Below are 19,732 nucleotides of genomic sequence, written 5' to 3' on the forward strand. Positions count from 1 at the left end.
CATGGAATCGAACAACACATTACGTAGTGCCACCCTGTTCTGCACTCCACCGTCCAACACCCCGCTATACCATTAGCCCCCCCCCCCCGGTTTTCGCTGCGCCATCTATCATCCCCTACATAGGTTTTTTTTTTTTTTTTAAATGTTAATTGCATGTACTTTCTAGCCTGTTTCGCGGATATGTATCCTTCATTTGGAGAAGAGCAGAGTTTGACAAGTTGTTGTGATGAGAGGAATATTTATACACTTTTTCATTTGAAAGTGAGTTAGCTGATCTCATATGGACATAGCAGAGTTTTTTGTCCTGCATACAGGTAAATTGCCCCTAGTGCATGCACACACAAATCATAGACAAAAAAATAATAATAATAAATAAATAGGGGTGTTAGAACTAGGTTTTTTACTTGGAGAGTGGTGAATGAGTAGAATAAGCTGCCAGAGTCTGTTGTGAGTGCTATGACTGTGAATGAGTTCAAGGCAAGGCATGATAGATACTGTGTGAATGCTGAATAGTTGCTCTTGACATGATATTAGGGCCTCTCTCGATGAGTCTGTCGACTCCTTGGAGTTGCCCAAGATAATAATAAGAATAAAATATCATTAGTGGTCATAGATGGTGGTGGTGTGTGTAGCTGATGGATTGTTGTAGATAGTGACATTATGTAGAGGGAAGTTTAAAGTTGAGTAAACTAGTTATGTAGAGTGTGGCATCCTTCTGTGTCCTTAGAGGTATCATGTAATAATAAAGTTGAATGCATTTTTGATACGAGTTATTTCTCTTGCTTAATAATCTATGCCGATTACATAATCTGTACGACATATATAAACTCAAAGAAATAGATGCAGTATAGAAATAGAAAAAAGAAATAGGGCAGTAGATGGCACTCAAGATGATGATTGGTAGTTGAGGTTCGGTGTAATGGTGGAGACAGAGTTGTACAATAGGTGTCCTCCTGCGATGAATCTTCGGACTCCTTGGAGGTGTCATGAATAATAATAATATTTCGGCATCTTCAGGGATCACAAAACAATGATATGTGCATGCAAGCACTAACAATAAGCACTAACACAGTTTATGTTGCCATTTCCTAAAAATTAGAAATATATCTAACCAATGTATAAGCCTATCTATAACAACTTCTTTCTGGTTGTGGAAAGTTTGTTCAATTGATTAACAAGTAAATTATGCTAAACAAAAAAATTATGTTCCTGTTTTAATCCTTTACCTAAGCATAGTTAACAAAGTTCACGAGTGAAGCATCTTCATGACTAGGTTATTTATATATCGATTATTTGTATATAGAGGCTGTTGCCTTTGCATCAGTTACCTTAGTATCCCATAATGCAAAGCACACTTCCTTTTGGACTTGTATATTACAGTGCATTATGGAAGAGTTACTACCCAGACCAATTTTGAACTTTATTGAGGTCTCATCATTGGGAGCTAGATTCAAGAAGATACTGAAGTTTATTATTATTATTATTACATAACACCTCCAGGGAGACTGGAGGTGTCAGGAAGACTCGGTACTGTCGACAGGGTATAGCATAGAGACAGCCTGCCTCACAGCACGGCTTAATATGGGCGCTCGTTCAGCCATATTGTGGTAGGCACCATCACTATGCTAACAATTCCTGTTATGTAGCAAGTGCGGAAAGAAGTTTTCCCCAGCTCAAACTGATTAAAAATTATTTACGAACAGCAATGATCTTTCTTGGGTCATTGCTGTTCGCAAATAATTTTTAATGTGGTTGGTCTAGCAACTACATCGATAGAGGCAGACATAGCTTATAATTTAAATTTAGAAGAGCTTATAAACAGTTTAATTGTGTGATATCCCCATAGAGCAAACATTTAATTAATATTATTATGCAATTGTTTTGCTTTCTCTTGTAATAAAAACAAAATAGCCATTGGAGATTTTCTTATATTTTTGTCTTATAATCCATCTGGGGCGATATTTAATTGTTTGCCGCAGGGTGCAATCTAATCTGGCGACAGCTCTGCAAAGACTCATTGAGGGAGGACACCTACTCTACAACTCTGTCTCCACCAACTGCAGTGAACCTCATCACCAACGCCATCTACTGACCACCATGACCAGTAGTATTTTCACCGACAATCACAAACAACCATGCCCATGGCAGGATTCAAACCCACAGCCTTTTAGCTGGACAGTGGATACACTAACCACTTGGCCAACTAGGCCGGCAAAAAAAAATGGTAACTGTACAAACAGGGACATTAAATCGATGGAAATTATATTTTTCATATACAAGTAATAAAATGGTGTATCGCCATATTAAAGTACTCTTGATCAGAGATTAGTTGCCTGCATTGATTTAACTTCAGTATCTTTCTGGAATTAGCTCTCACTCATGAGACTTAGGTCAGAAGTGGTCTAGGTAGTAAACGTTCCCATAATGCATAACATGTCCAAATGAAAGAGTGCTTTGCATTATGGAATACTGAGACAATTGATGTGAAGTCAATGGCCTCTGTAAAAAGTAACCTAGTTGTGAAGATACTTAATGTGCAGACTTTGCTTATGCTTGGGGTAAAGGATTAAAACAAGAATATGACTTCTTGTCTATTATAATTTACTTTCTTTCTAGCTCATATAGTATGATTCTCGGCTGTGATCACTTTACCAAAATTGTCATTCACTGTGTGTTATCTTTCAATATTGTTCCTTTTGCTTTCCATATAGCAGAACTAACTCCTTTGAATTTTCTGTTGTCTTAACTGATCTTTTGCCTCTGATCACTTTTTGTAGCACAATTTACACTGTCATGCATTTGGTGATTTCCTACTATCTTATCATTTATAGTAACTTCTTTTGAGACTTTTTTTTCCCTCCAGGGCATATCTAAGTTTGATGTAATAGCACTGCTTTTCAGTATTAGTTGTATTAAAATATAAAATAATCTCTTAAGAACATAAATAAGGATTTTCATTTAAAGATTAATTAGACAAGTGTTATATGGAAATGGCAAGTTTTTTTCATCCTCTAAGACACAAAACCAGCCAAAAGAACACAGCCAATTAGCAGACATAATACATAAAATAAAACATAGAATTAACTAACTTTGTAGTATTAATTACATGCTTCTGGAACTTGGCTGTGACAGGGCATTGAGCGAAATATGTTAAGGAAGATCAGATAAAGATCATTTCAGTAAAAGTGATTTTACTTAAAAGTGAAAAATTAGTTTAACTTTTTGTATGGTAATAATTGTCATTAAATTTGTTACTTTTTTTTTTTTGTCATGGAATTACATTGTATACAAGTTAATGAAAAATCTTGGTTCATTTTTTAGATTAAACTTGAATGAAGTATTTCTGAGAAGGTCATCATCAAGTAAGTACAAATATTCAGATGCTGTTTTAAAAATTTCTTTGTGATTAATAATATAGCATCTCCATCTTAGTGCAGTTAGTAGGGAAGAGGTCCTGGAAGGACCTCTTCACTACCTCACTACCAGGACCTCAGGTTTTGCTCCTACAAAGTATACAATTTTGTGAGAGAATACATATATTGATAGACATGGCAGAGTATGGGAGTATTGAATTAAATGCTTGGTTATTACAAAAAATTAGGTTTATAAGAACATAAGTTTGCTATAATGGGGTATCTAACATCCGTGACTTATAAAAAAGAAACAAATGGGTTTAAGTTGTAATCCTGTAAGATTATGACTCACATCATAATTTACTTCAACTTGATGTAACTAGATGAACTTCAACTTGAATACTTTGTTTGTCTTCAACCCACGAAAATTGCAAAGCTATAGTATGTTGGTATCATGAGTTGAATAAGTTGAAATTTTTTTATGATTTATTTTATTTATTTATTTTTGTATGTTTTAAATGAATTTTACATAGTTCTGAAATCTAGAGACCGAATGTTCCTCTAACAGGTGAAATGGTTTCTAATGAAATCATCATAAAACTATCTGTTTCTTGTAACATAACCCTACTAATATAATATGCCATTGGAAATCTTATTACGCCAAAGTGCATAACGTAACCTTACACTTACAGTGATGTTGGATTTACTGTTATGTCTTAGCTTATAGTTAGGCTGTGGACTAAATTTTTAATGATAAGATAAATGGATAAAATCTTATTAAAAATTATTATATTTTAAACATTTCTCCTAATTTTTTCAATATATACAAAATACTTGTTACACCTTTAAGGAAAGAAACAGCATTATTATTATTATTATTTCCCAAGATTTCATGGAGTCAAAGACTCATCTGGGAGGTCCTTTTATCACATACACACATCTCGTCATACCGTGTCTTAAACACACTCAAACTCCTTGCAGACACCACGCTCTCAGGCAAGGCATTCCAATCATTCACAACTCTGCACAAAAAAAACCTGCCTTTCACTCCCCTACTCACACCCTCTTTATATAGTTTACTGGGATGACCTCTGGTTCTCTCCTGATCTCCCACTATTCTCTGTAAAACTTCTCCAGCATTGATCCTATAACAACCCCTTACCAACTTGTAGGTTTCTATCATATCTCCCCCTCTTCCTCCTGTCCACCAGACTCTGCAAATTACATCTTCTCAATCTTTCCTCATACTCAACATTCCAGAGGTCAGAAACTACTTTAGTCAGTCACCTTTGGACCCTTTCCAACATCTCTTCATCCTTCTGAAAACCCGGTGACCAAATCTGGGCATAATAGTTCATGTGTGGCCTAATCAAAGCCTTATACAATGGAGCAAGAATCTACCTACTTCTACACATCAGTGTCCTCCGCATCATTCCCAGAAGTCTTTGTGTTATCTTCACAATTTTGGTGATGTGTCCCCTAAATTTTAGATCCTTATCCACTATCACCCCTAGATCTCTTATTTCCTCTACCTCCAACAATATATTCTCACCAAGCATAAATTCTGCATCCCATCTTTGTTTTCCAAATTTTAAAACCTTACATTTTGCAGCATTTAACTCACATCCCCATTTGCTTGCCCAATCACTCAATTTATTCAAGTCTTCTTGCAAGGCCACAACATCTTCACTACTCTTTATGGTTCGTCTCAACTTTGCATCATCTGCAAACAACTGAATATCTCCATCCAAATCTTCACCAATATCATTAAAACAGATCCCTGAGGCACTCCACTAGTGACTTTCCTTTTCCTGGATATTGCACCCCTATACACAACTTGTTGATACCTATCAGATAGCCAGTCTCCAATCCAATGCACTAATCTAATATCCAACCCCATCTGCTCTAGTTTGACTGTCAACTTATCATGAGGTACTCTTTGCAAAATCCAAATATATTACTGTGTATCCTTCTCCTCTGTCCAAGGAAGCAGTCACTTTATTGTAATAAGTAAGTAGATTACTAAAACATGACCTCCCTTTAGCAAATCCATGCTGTCCATCAAAGATTATACCATTGTTGTCAACCGAACTCTGGATCCCAGTTCTCACAAGCTTCTCCAACAACTTAACCACAACATCTGACACAGAGATAGGCCTATAGTTTGATGCTTGAGTTCAATCACCTCCTTTATGAAGTGGCACAATCTTGCCCTCCTTCCGCTCTTTAGGAACTTGACCAAGTGCAAAACTCGTATTAAAAAAAATATGTCAAGGCAGGTGTCAACTCTCTGGCACATTCCTTCTGAAATCCTACTGTTTTATTCAAAATAAGAGAAAGAGTGAATTTATGTAGACTATGTTTTTAGGATACTTGACCAAGAAGAATTCTGGAGTATTGCGATTCATTATTCAGATATTCTGGAATTAATCATATTTCTTGAAATTCAAGGCATTTGGAGTTATAAGAAAACTAACTCATGTTTGAAAATTAATCCTTTAAAAAAATTCCAGATAAGATAGCAGGCAAAAGAAGATTATTATATTTATGCACGTTTAAACTGAACTGAATTGTTAAGGAATTTCAAGTATAAGAAGATTATAGAATTCAAAGTGGAATAAGTTACCTATTATTCAGACTTTGGTTACTGAAGCTCTCTCTCTCATGCATACACACACACACATCTGGAAACATTCTGCATTTGGTAATCTAATACTAAACGATTATTATTCCTGTATTTTAGTATTTATGGTTATGTAATATACAATTTCATTAAATTTTATTGTCATAAATATTTATTAACTTGCAGGTCTAGTTATTTACAAAATCCTTTTTTTTTTACATATCATACACAACAGGTTGCAACCTGTTTGTGTTGTGTGTGTCTGTGTGTTTATATATACAGGTTAGTGGTTAACAAGAAAGATAGGACCTGTCTATTGATATATTTTAGAAAGAACTGATGTTTGCAGTCTTGAGGGAAAACTAAAACTGTGGGGAAGTCTGTTCCAAAGGACAGAGGCAGATAGAATGAAAGCAGAGGATGAGAAGTTGGTTTGGAATGTTACATGCTGGAACGTTGAACAGATACTGACCAGCTTTTGTTGATGCATTTACAGTCTGCGATACTTAGTACAGCACTTTCATATTTTCATGTAGTACTTCTTTTAGAAGTTTCATTTATGTAATATGAATTGGTTTTTCACTAACACTTCTGAAGGTCTTCTGTAGGCAAGGAATATGACAGTTTTATTCTTTGCATATTTGTGCAATAATGTCCTGTTTTGTTATTCAGAGTCCCATATTTAATGATATAATATTCACTTTTGATCCTGAGAAGGTTTCTAAATTTTGAAGCTTTAAAGGCATATTAAATTACACTGTTGTGAATGGTGTTTATAGATCACGAAAAGCAAAAATGCAGTTTCTCCAGGGCTGCAATGTTGACACTCTTGTAGTCCCCTCACCACCTTTTGATGCCTTATCTTGATAATAACCTGTCATGTATTTTCAAAACAATCTAGTAGTCATGTGCTTACATGCCATAAAGGATTACAAACTATGTACATTTGTCAATGTACACAGTTTGTAAATGTACTCCAGGAAATTGAAGTTAGACATTTGGCAGTAGGATAAGAGTTGAATTTCAGAAGACATACTGCGAAAGTTTCCAAAGTAGCTCATGGAATTACTTGGTTATCGAAGAACTTGCTAACAAGCAGAGATGAGGAAGTTATAATTTCTCTTTCTACAGTTTTGATCTGGCCATATCTGAATTACTATGCACAGATCTACTCACCTGAATTTTTTTGGAGATGAGGAAGTGGTGGAAAAGAATCCAGAAGCAAGTAACCAACACGAGTAGTCTGTGAAATATTCTTTTTGAGGATAAAGTGAAGGTTTTTAGTTGTAGAAGTTGGTTGATAGAAAAGAGGGATATGATAGAAACATTAGTAACTAAAAGGGTTTATAGGATTAATGCAGAGGAAATATTGCAGTATGAGCCAGAAGGAATAAAATGAGAATTTATCCCTGGAAATTTAGTATGTTAGCAAGGGTGTTAGGACTAGATTTTTTTTCTTGGAGAGTGGTAAATGAGTGGAATGGATTATTAGAGTCTGTTATAAGTAGTACTTTGTTGTTGAATGTGTTCAAGGTGAGATATAGTAGATATTGTGTGGATAGAGTTAGTGTGAGTCTCCTGTGATGAGCCTTCAGACTCCATGGAGATACCTGTCTAGTAATAATTTAGCATATTGGCTGTTAGTAATATATTGTTGTGCATAGCTTTTAGATGGTTACTAGTGTAGTGAACGTCTGATATTATTATCCCAAGACTGCATGGAGTCAGACTCATCTAAGAGGTCTTTTTGTCATGTACACAGCTCATCATACTGTGCCTAAAACACACTCAAATTCTCTGCAGACATCACATTCTCAGGTAAGGCATTCCAATCATTGACAACTCTGCATGCAAAAAACCTGCTTCCCACTTCCCTTGCTCACACCCTCCTTATACAGTTTCCAGGGATGACCTCTGGTTCTCCCCTGATCTCTCACCGTTTTCTGTAAAACCTTTCCAACATTGATCCTATAACAACTCCTTACTAACCTGTAGATCTATTATATCACCCCTCTTCCTCCTCTCCACTAAACTCTGTAAATTGTATCTTCCCAACCTTTCCTCATATTCAACATTCCAGAGATCAGAAACTACCTTAGTCAGTCACCTCTGGTCCCTTTCCAACATCTCTTCATCCTTTTAAAAACCAGGTGACCAAATCTGTGCACAGTAGTCCAAGTGTGGCCTAATCAAAGCCCTATACAGTGGAACAAGCATCTCCTTAATTCTACAAGTCAGTGTCCTCCGCATCAACAATATATCCCCACCAAGCATAAATTCTACATCCCATCTTTTCTTCCCAAATTTTTAAACCTTACATTTTGCAACATTGAACTTGCATCCCCATTCACTCAATTTATTCAAGTCTTCTTGTAAGGCCACAGCATCTCTACTTTTCATAGTTTGTCCCAACTTTGCATCATCTGCAAACAACTGAATATCCCCATCCAAATCTTTGCCAATATCATTAACATACAGGTTAAACAGCAGTGGCCCTAAAACAGACCCCTGAGGCACACCACTAGTGACGTTCTTCTTTCAGGGTATCGCTCCTCCCCCCATACACAACTTTGCAGCAGTTGTTCTTATACCATTTTCTCCAATCAGTGTTATCCTTCCACAATCTTTCTTTTTTTTTTTTGCTGGCTACATATCCAAAGAACTCCCTAGGATTGTTTTGGCTTCATTAGATAACTGCTGCTTATACTTCACTTTTGCTACCCTTACCAACCAAGTCACCCTCTTTGTCTGGTCTTTATAATCTTCATGGAATTCGTTATTACCACTTCTCTTATGCTGCATCCATAATGCCTTTTTTCTCTATTATCACATGCTTATTCTCTTCATTCATCCATTTCAATACATTTAGACATTGCTTCTACACCTGCAATCTGTCTCTGTGCATCTCATAATCACCAGCCTTGTAGTTCCACATAAATCCTTTTCTCACAGAGATCCTCACACTGCTGGCAACCACCCAGATAATCACTTCATGGTCACTCTCACCAAATGGAGAGTAATTTGACACCTCATTTATAATTACATCCTCTGATGAAATGATCAATTTCAAGATCCTTAGTCCTCGTGTGCCCTCTATTACATACTGTCTGAGGTAGTTGTCCCTCAAGAAACTCGTTTTCTTTACTTCCAGTTGCTATCTCATCATCCCAATCTATATTGCCATAATTAAAATTGCCTATAATGATCACCCTTTTCTTATTTGCTTGGCTAATTTGATTGTACATTTCATAAGTCACTACCATTCACGTTATCAGGTCTATAACAACAGATATTATTGGAGCTTTATTAGCGTGGTTAGTGTACTAAAGTGTTTTATAACATAATCTATGTCGGGAAGTCGCCGCTAGATGAATTCGTCATGTGTAGTGTTCGTGCAAGCTCCAGATAAGATAAGTATCATTTTCAGTTATCAATACAAATTACTTAATATTGTGTAGTTTTGTTTTGTTTGCCTTGCGTATTTTAGTGCGTCTATTTTTGGTGTGTTATAACGTATAATTTGACAAAACACGTTGCAAATAAGAATGGCACCTGTGCGAAGGAAAATGGCGGCCAGTAATGAAGGTTCGCCATTGTTATCAAAGAACGGTAGCATAAAAGAAATGAGTCAGTGTACTAGTTGTGAAATGTACGCTTTGAGGAGTGCGGTCGGAGTGTGGTTAGATGATAATAAAGGATTGAATGTATGTAGAAAATGTAGGGAGAATGAACAATTGAAGTGTATTTCGGATTGTGAGTGTGATATTTTTGTCAACCTTCAGAATGAAGGAAATAGGGATATGACAAGAAACGGCAAGGTTGTACATTGAAAATTGTGAGAGTGTGAATGTAGAAAGTGTGAATGATAGTATAAATGATTCCTCAGAGAACAAAAAAGATGAGATAGATGCATTGAGTGAGATCGCGTTGTTGAATAGTGCAATAGAAAGAGCAAAACAGCAGCTAGAGAGCATGAACAAAAGTAGACTGAATGAACCAACCAATAATAAAAGGTATGACAGGAAAAATAGACGTATGAATGTGAACATGAACAAAATGAAGGATAGAGTGCTGTATGGAGACTCGTTAGTACGAGGTGTGTTAGTAGAGGATTTGACAAAATCGTACCAACCTGGTGCGACCATAAAGGACGTAACTGCATCTATTAGAGAGCAAAAGGAAAGGGTGAAAGAAATGATTGTTGTGGCAGGTACGAATGATTTGAAAGGAGATAAAATGGAAATGATAGAAGACCTGAATGAATTGTTTGAGGTAGCAAAAGAAAAGAGTGAGAGAGTTAGAATGATTAGTCTTTTGCCACGGTATGACAGTGAAATGTTTAAAAGGAGGGCTATAATTGCGAATGACTTTATGCGTGGGTTATGTATGACGAGTGGTGTGGAATTTGTGGATGTGTGGAGTGAGTTTGATGGGCGAAAGGATCTATATAAGATGGATGGCTTGCATTTGAATGGTTACGGTGTAAGAAGACTTGAGAAAGTGTTGCTGAATGTAGTGGATGTGCAAATTCAGGGAAACTAGATTTGTTAGGGGGGGGGGAGTAGAGATACAGTCCTTATGGAGGCAGTTGAATGTAAGAATGAATATAATATGCCAGAGCAAATAAGGACAACAAATCTGAGTGGGATAGTTAATATAAGGCATCAAGGTAGGGTTGGGGCTAATGGGGGTCTTAAATTCATGTACACTAATACTAGGAGTATTAGGAACAAGAAGGAAGAGTTTTTGGCTATGGTTGGCACTTCCAGACCACAGGTTATAGGTATTAGTGAAACATGGCTGACTGTAGATGATATAACTAGTGGGATTGAATGTGATAGGTATAGTGTGTTCAGGAATGACAGAGAGAATAAAATGGGGGGGAGGAGTATTGTTGATGATAGCTGATGAGCTCCAGCCAAGGAGAATAGAAGTTGAATTGCAGGATAGAGAAAAGAGCACATTTGAGGCCATTTGGTGTGAGATTGTGGCTAGCAGAACTAAATATACAATTGGGTGCTGCTATAGACCAGGTGATGGAAAAGATGTTGGTGATAGTATGCACAAGCAAATAGAAGAAGCTGGTGGAAGGAGGGTGATTATTATGGGAGATTTCAACTATGGTCGCATTGATTGGAGTGAGGAGAGGACACACGGGAGAAAGGAACTGGATTTTATGCGGTTATTAAGGGATAACTATCTGCGACAGCATGTAATGGAAAATACTAGGGGTCAGAGAGTGCTTGACCTAGTAATTACATCTGAGGATTTGGCTGTAACAGATATGACCACATTGCCACCGATCGGTGAGAGTGATCATAGGGTCTTAACTTGGGAGGTGGCTAAGGGTGTAGAATTTTCAATTAAGACAGGGTACATGTGGAATTATCGGGCTGGAAAGTATGACAAGCTTAGGAGTTTGATTGGTTCAGTGCCATGGCATGTACAACTGCAAGGACTAGAAGTTGATAGTGCATGGGAGGTAGTTAAGAAGTGCTTGCATGAAGCAATGGCTGACTGTATACCTAGAGTCCGAATAATAAATCAAGTAGGGGTTAAATGGATGAATAACACCATTAAGCTTGAGTTGCAAAAAAAGAAACAACTATGGAGGGAATTTAAGGAGAAGGGTGACCGGCAGGCACATGAACGGTATAAAGCGCAGGCTAGAAGGGTGATGAGTGTGGTAAGAAAAGCAAAAAAGGATTACGAAAGAACATTGGCCATGCAGGCTAAAGAGAATCCTAAACAGTTTTTTAGATATGTAGCAAGTAAAAGGAAAAATGTACATGGCAGATTGATTTTAAAGAATGCCGATGGTAGGGAGGTAACTGAATCAGTTGAGATAGTTGAGTTACTGAGTGAGCACTTTGCAAAAGTATATCATCCAGGCGGTGACATTGCAGAAACGAATAAACCAGTAGATTATACGGGAATTGTGGTTAATGAAGTGGAGGTGAGTAGTCTATTGCATAACCTCAATGTCAATACATCTGTGGGATTGGATGGTATACCAGCTCATGTTGTACGAGAAGCAGCTAAAGAATTGTCAGTACCCTTGACCATTTTGTTTAATTTGAGTCTCGGGTCTGGGTTAGTCCCGAGCGGGTTGAAAGAGGGGAAAATAGTTCCACTGCATAAAGGTGGTTCCAAGACTGCTGTTGTAAATTACCGACCGATTAGCATATCAGGAATCATTGTAAAGGTCTTAGAGAAATTAGTCAAGAAAAGAATACAGGATTGGATAGATGAAAATAGGATATTGTATGGGGGACAACATGGTTTTGTGAAGGGTAGATCATGCCTCAGTAACTTGCTCACGTTTTATAATACAGTGACGGCTGAACTGGATAGGGGTAATGGGTTTACAGTGATACTACTGGACCTTGCCAAGGCCTTTGATAGGATACCACATGGAACCCTAATCAGTAAACTGGTGCAGATGGGTATAGATATAGGGTTGGTGAGATGGATAAGAGGGTGGTTGAAGGAGAGATATCAAAGAGTGGTTTATTCAGGAGTGGAGTCTAAAAGACGTCTTGTGACTAGTGGAGTGCCACAGGGCTCTGTTCTTGGACCACTGCTTTTCAATTTGTTCATCAATGATATTGGAAAGGATCTGAGAGGAAGTGTTCACTTGTTTGCTGATGATGCAAAGTTGGGTAGAGCAATTGTGAGTGCACAAGATGTCAAAATTTTACAGGATGATTTGGATAGTTTGGAGGACTGGGCTAGGAAAAATGGATGTCAATTTAATGTGGCAAAGTGTAAGGTTATGCACTTTGGGGTGAAAAGAATAGCAGCAGTATATCGCATTGGTGGAATCATACTCCAGGAGATTGATGAGGCCAGGGATTTGGGAGTGTTGGTGGATAGGGAGTTGAAGCTTAGGGGGCACATTGCAAAAGTAACTAAAACAGCTCACCAAATCACTTGTCTTCTGAAAAATACTTTAACATGCAGAGACGAACAAGTTGTTGTTCCTCTGTATCGAGCCTTGATAAGACCCCATCTAGACTTCTGTGCCCAGCTATGGGCACTAGGGTTTCTTCGTGATGGGGAGGAAGTGGAGAGGGTCCAGAGACGAGTGACCAAGATGATAGCAGGTCTGTGGAATGAACCTTATGAGAATAGGTTGAAGATTTGTGGGTTGCAGAAATTGGACGATAGGCGAAGGAGGGGTGATATGATTGAGACATTCAAATTACTGAAGGGTTTTTATAAGATTGATCCAGAAGATATTTTTGAAAATATGACTGGTGGTGGGAGGACTAGGGGCCATGCATGGAAGCTGGGCAAGAGCGTGGTTGACAAGGGTGTTAGAGCTAGGTTCTTTACTTGGAGAGTGGTAAATGAGTGGAATAAGCTTCCAGAGTCTGTTGTGGGTGCTACGACCGTGAATGAGTTCAAGGCAAGGTATGATAGATACTGTGTGAATGTTGAATAGTTGTTCTTGACATGATGTTAGGGCCTCCCTCGATGAGTCTGTCGACTCCTTGGAGTTTCCTGGAACAACAATAATAATAATAATAATAATAACATCCAACTGAGTATTTCATTCTATTCACCTCTATTTCATATCATACTGCCTCAAAATCACTGACACTATAAGGTAGAGATGGACATAACTCTTTCTCTATAATCAATAGTACCTTTTCTATCTTCACGAAACACATACCCTTCTATCTATTCCTGACAGAATGTCATCTTTATCCAACCATGTCTCACTTATTCCAACAATTCTTTGCCTTGTTTCTTACATTTGTAGCATTTGTATACAAACACAGTAGCTGTAGATCCAAGAATAAACTGCTGTGTTTGTATACAAATGATACCACTTATTTGATATGACTTCTCTTTGCTTAACTTGAGCCATTTCTTTTTCTCTAAAGAGAAAAAGAAATGGCTCAAGTTAATCATAGAACTTCATCTTAGAAGTTCTTCTTAGAAGTTCTTCATCCAAGAAGTTCATCTTAGAACCTTCTTCAAATCCAACTGTTTTCCCTTGATTGCAGGTTATCCCCTTTTTGTCTACAGATATGCTGTATGATCATATGGTAGGCTTTCAAATATGAAAATATTAAATTAAAAAACAGATGACCAGTCCATATCATGGTGACTGTGAAAGTTGATGACTTGGTTCTATCCTCTTCACAGTCACCATGATATGGACTGGTCATCTGTTTTAATGCCTTATCTGAATTAGGAATGAATCAAAGCATAATTTAGCCAAATGCCAACTATTCAGTTTGCAATTTGGCCAAAGCATACTGAATTTAATTTTAGAATTCTGTTTTAAATTTTACAAACCGAAAATGTTTCGAAAAAAAAAAATACTCAGATATTTTTGAATATGCTAAAAAATACAAGAGTGTATTTTTTATTTTAGTAAAAAATACCTGAGTATTGTGAATCATCATCCATGTAATTGTAATACACTGATGACGATCCACAATACGTGAATTGAAATCATATATGTAGTTAATCTATCTTAATTAAATAGTTTTTCGACTATTTAATTATTTTTACAGGACAAGCTGCTTTTTTTTTTTTGTCATTAACCTTCAGTGCATAAGAACTCATTATAGGGTTTAAGGTTTAGTTATAACATAAGAACTGTGCTATAACTGTTTTTCATAACACATTGTATTATCTTACTTTAAGGGGAAAATACACTACTTTTAGCTAGTAATTCTAACTAGTTTTTGGAGAGTTTAATTTCTGATGAATGTTAGTTTACCTCGCAAATGCACATTCAATTTCACCATATATTATTCCCTATTTTCCTGAATTTGTTTAAATCCAACTGAATAAATGTAATAATATATTTGATTTTAAAACTGTCTTTCAGTTCTCTTAATGTACACTTCAGCATTGCCATTGTTCAGTTTCAGTGACTCCTATCAACAAGGTGCTTATAGCAAATCGAGGAGAAATTGCCTGTAGAGTTATAAAAACAGCCAAAAAGTTAGGTATACAGACAGTAGCAGTGTATAGTGATGCTGACCATCATTCTATGCATGTGGCTATGGTAAGGCAGGATATACATCCATTTATTTCTTGCATTTCATTTTGTTATATGTACATCACTGATATTATGTGTCATTTCAATATAGTTAGTGCTCAAGACTGCTCAGCTGATATATAGCTAGTTTGCTGTAGTAATTTTGTTCAAATAACATTGTGCCTATAGAGTTCATTTTTTTTTGTAGTTTGTTGTAGTGTGTGAGCCTTATTATAACAGTGTTTGCTATAGTGATAGTCTACTTCATGAGATTTAATTTGGTCCTTCATTTAATTTAACCACTAATAATGGAATAAATATAATAACTTTGTGCTTGACATAGAAATTGCATCTGAGAATTTGGCTGTAACGAATATGACCACGTTGCCACCAATTGGTGAGAATGATCATAGGGTCTTGACTTGGGAGGCGGCTAAAAGTGTGGAATTTACAATTAAGACAGGGTACATGTGGAATTATCGGGCTGGTAAGTATGACAAGCTTAGGAGTTTGATTGGTTCAGTGCCATGGCATGTAAAACTGCATGGGAAGCAGTTAAGAAGTGTTTACATGAGGCAATGGCTGACTGTATACCTAGAGTCCGAATAATAAATCAAGTTGGGGGTTAAATGGATGAATAGCACCATCAAGCTTAATGGTGCTGTTCATCCGTTTAATGGATGAATAGCACCATTAAGCTTGATCTGCAAAAAAAGAAACAACTATGGAGGGAATTTAAGGAGAAAGGTGACCAGCAGGCACATGAACGGTATAAAGCGCAGGCCAGAAGGGTAATGAGTGTGGTAAGAAAAGCAAAAATGGATTATGAAAGAACATTAGCCATGTAGGCTAAAGAGAATCCCAAACAGTTTTTTCAATATGTTGCAAGTAAAAGAAAAAATGTATATGGCAGAATGATTTTAAAGAATGCTGATGGTAGGGAGGTAACTGAATCCATTGAAATAGTTGAATTACTGAGTGAGCCCTTTGCAAGAGTATATCATCCAGGTGGTGACATTGCAGGAATGAATGAACCAATAGATTATACAGGAATTGTGGTGAATGAAGTGGAGGTGAATAGTCTATTACAAAAACTTAATGTCAATACATCTGTGGGATTGGATGCTATACCAGCTCGTGTCGTACGTGAAACGGCTAAAGAATTGTCAGTGCCCTTGACCATTTTGTTTAATTTGAGTCTCGGGTCTGGGTTAGTTCCGAGGGGGTGGAAAGAGGGGAAAATAGTTCCACTGCATAAGACTGCTGTTGTAAATTACCAACCAATTAGCATATCAGGAATCATTGTCAAGGTCTTGGAGAAATTAGTCAACAGAAAAATTCAGGATTGGATAGATGAAAATGGGATACTGTATGTGGGACAGCATGGTTTTGTGAAGGGTAGATCATGCCTCAGTAACTTGCTCACGTTTTATAACACAGTGATGGCTGAACTGGATAATGGTAATGGGCTTACAGTGATTCTACTGGACCTTGCTAAGGCCTTTGATAGGATACCACATGGAATTCTAATCAGTAAACTGCAGCATAAGGGGATGGTAGGGTTGGTGAGATGGATAGGAGGGTGGTTGATGGAGAGATATCAGAGAGTGGTTTATTCAGGAGTAGAGTCCAAAAGACGGCCTGTGACTAGTAGTGTGCCACAGGGTTCTGTTCTTGGACCAATATTTTTTAATTTGTTCATTAAAAATATAGGAAAGGATCTGAAAGGAAGTGTTCACTTGTTTGCTGATGATGCAAAGTTGGATAGAGCAATATCGAGTGCACAGGATGTCAAAATTTTGCAAGATGATTTGGATAGTTTGGAGGACTGAGCTAAGGAAAATGGATGTCAATTTAATGTGGCAAAGTGTAAGGTCATGCATTTTGGGGTGAAAAGATTAGCAGCAGTATATCACATTGGTCGAACTGCACTCTAGGAGATTGATGATGCCAGGGGTTTGGGAGTGTTGGTGGATAGGGAGTTGAAGTTCAGGGGGCACATTGCAAAAGTGGCTAAATCAGCACATCAAATCACTTGGTTGCTGAAAAATACTATAACAAGCAGAGACAAACAAGTTATTGTTCCTCTGTATTGAGCCTTGATAAGACACCATCTAGACTATTGTGCTTGGATATGGGTGCCAGAGTTTCTTCTTGATGGGGAGGAGGTGGAAAGGATCCAGAGACGAGTGACCAAGATGATAGCAGGTCTATGGAATGAATCTTATGAGAACAGGTTGAAGATTTGTGGGTTGCAGGAATTGGTTGATAGGCGGAAAAGGGGTGATATGATTGAGACATTCAAATTACGGAAGGGTTTCTATAAGATTAATTCAGAAGATATTTTTGAGAATAGGACTGGTGATGGGAAGACTAGGGGCCATACATGGAAGCTGGGAAAGAATGTGTTTAGCAAGAGTGTTAGAGCTAGGTTTTTTACTTGGAGAGTGGTGAATGAGTGGAATAAGCTGCCAGAGTCTGTTGTGGGTGCCATGATTGTGAATGAGTTCAAGGCGAGGTATGATAGATACTGTGTGAATGTCGAATAGTTGTTCTTGACATGATGTTAGGGCCTCCCTCAATGAGTCTGTCGACTCCCTGGAGTTGCCCATAATAATAATAATAATAACATTAATTGTAGTTTTAATGCATTTGTCCTAAAAAACTATTACACAGGTCAAGTGAAATTTATTCACCAAAATAATTCACACAATCTTGAGGAGCTGGATAATAGATCACTTACTTTATCTTTGCATGGTCAATAGCCAGTTTGCTTGTAATATCCACACAAGGCTTTGAATTTTTATATTTTTATTACATAAATATTTCACAAGCCGGAATAGCCCTGTGGCATTTTCATCTATACTACTAGCATGCCCAAAGAAAGATGTTCTAAATTAGATTCTAGTTGCCAACTAGAGGAACTTTTTCTAATTATTTCTTCAACTGGTTCCTGAGTTAGTTGATTTCTGGTATGGGCAGGTGGGTTTTTTTGCTCTGTAAACTCAAGAAATTCAGCTGTAGAATTCACACCATTTCAGACAATAATATATTGCATTAGAATTAGGGACCACAAAATCATGGCATATGTCTCATTGCTCTCTTCACTGGATGCCATTTAAAATTAACGATAGTCTCGTTCACCTATTTTTAATTCACTAGTTGTGGTATTTGACTATCCCTTAGGCTCCAGAAGTTAGATACTGTTAAGTTCTGAATAACACTAAAAATAGTTAACTTATAATTTCTTCAGAACTTAACATGCACTTTTAAACTTTGCACATACTGATATGTCAAGCAGGTTAAATTTAATGTAAAGGTGCCAGACAATTTAATAATTTTAGAATTCTGTTATTTATCCCTTAATATTATATTGTATTTTGTTGTAATTAAGTCCACTGTCTAAACTTTGCTAAAAATAACATGAGTGTTTGTGCACCACTGAGTGAAGGTCTAACAGGTCAAAGTTCGATTGGCAGAGGCAATGCACGTACGCCAGAGGACGTGTTAACCGTGAAGGGAAGGCACGTGACTAAACCTTCCCATCAAAGTGATTACTAGGGGAGAATGTGGCGCTAGTGAAAGGAGTTGTGCTTTGAAGTGAGCAAGGAAGGAAAAGGATATGACGTAGTTCTGAAGTGTAGAGGCGCGTGATTTAAAAAGGCAATGCAGCACCAGATCGGGGCTTTTTCTCTCGTTCGTTGGATCTCCAGCCAGTTAGTCGTCTGCGCTTGTGGGAGCCATTTTCTCCATGCCCCGATGTTCGTCCCGGTTTCTTGGGCAAAGCATTGAGCCACAAGCGAGGAAGGAATGCTGAGCAGTCCTTGAGAAACTGCCGATAGAAAGTTCGTTCAGCAGAGCTGAGGTCCGGTATACAGTATAGACAGTTGAGCTTTGCTTAAACCTGGTAGCCAGTGAAAGGCAAGCACGTGTCTTCAGTGTCCGAAATTCATCTAGCCCGAATCTGACGAGAAGGAATCTGCAGGTCAAACGGAACCAGAAACAAATCTGAAGGTGAAGCTGTATTGAGATGTGTATGATTTTCCAGCAGTTCCCAACTGGGTGGTAATGTAGAAACCTTTTCTTTGTTCAATGAAAGTGTGCAGAAAGAGAATGTAACCTTAATAGAACGTTTAAGACTAGAATATTGTGATTTCGCATAAGGACTCTAGAAATCTAGTTTAGAGAGAGACAGACTAAATTCCAAGACATGAATGTAGAAAATTAGAGCATGACCTGACGTCTGCGAAGTGCATAACCTTAGCAGTATTGTAATATTGATCTTTGTATTACCTTTGTTTGAAAGTTATGTGGACTTGATACCTATGCTTGTTTAAGATTGAAGTTAGAAAAATTGAGTGTATATATTTTATCTGAAATTGACATTGAAGTTAATGCATGTCTGAATTAATCTTAATAGTGTTGAGACATTAGCCTTTGTTTCATCTTTGTTCGAGTGCCATGTGGAACTTCTACCTAAGCTTGTTAAGAAAGAATTAGAGAGATTGAGTGCTTATGGTTTAACTGAAATTGATTTAGAAGTGAACATATGTCTGAATTATTAATAATTTGTATTTTGTTTAGTGCATAATTAAATGTTTTCTTTTGATTTAACAATTGCCTTGCCTGAAATCATTTTCTACTGCACCCCTCATAAAAATTGAACCACAGTGGGAGGTATTTTGGAAGGGAGGTCATGACTGTGGATTGAGATAGGGATAGATTTGAGACTTGAATTATTTTCAAGTCTCA

The 19,732-nt window shown here is 37.2% G+C and overlaps 1 protein-coding gene across 2 annotated transcripts in view; it reads left to right on the forward strand.

Annotated features, from left to right (window-relative positions):
* The window catches only part of Mccc1 (Methylcrotonoyl-CoA carboxylase 1), a 126,793-nt gene that overhangs the window by 442 nt on the left and 106,619 nt on the right, over positions 1-19,732 (forward strand). For both annotated transcript variants that reach the window (XM_090414195.1, XM_090414197.1), the window contains exons 2-3: positions 3,322-3,362; positions 14,865-15,007. In XM_090414195.1, coding sequence (XP_090270321.1) covers positions 3,322-3,362; positions 14,865-15,007 — 184 coding nt within the window. The remainder of the gene's footprint in view (positions 1-3,321; positions 3,363-14,864; positions 15,008-19,732) is intronic.

The sequence above is a fragment of the Typopeltis vanoorti genome, chromosome 24 (genome assembly GCF_054136105.1).
Source record: "Typopeltis vanoorti isolate ZY-2024b chromosome 24, IOZ_Tvanoo_1.0, whole genome shotgun sequence".
In the NCBI taxonomy this organism is placed as follows: domain Eukaryota; kingdom Metazoa; phylum Arthropoda; class Arachnida; order Uropygi; family Thelyphonidae; genus Typopeltis; species Typopeltis vanoorti.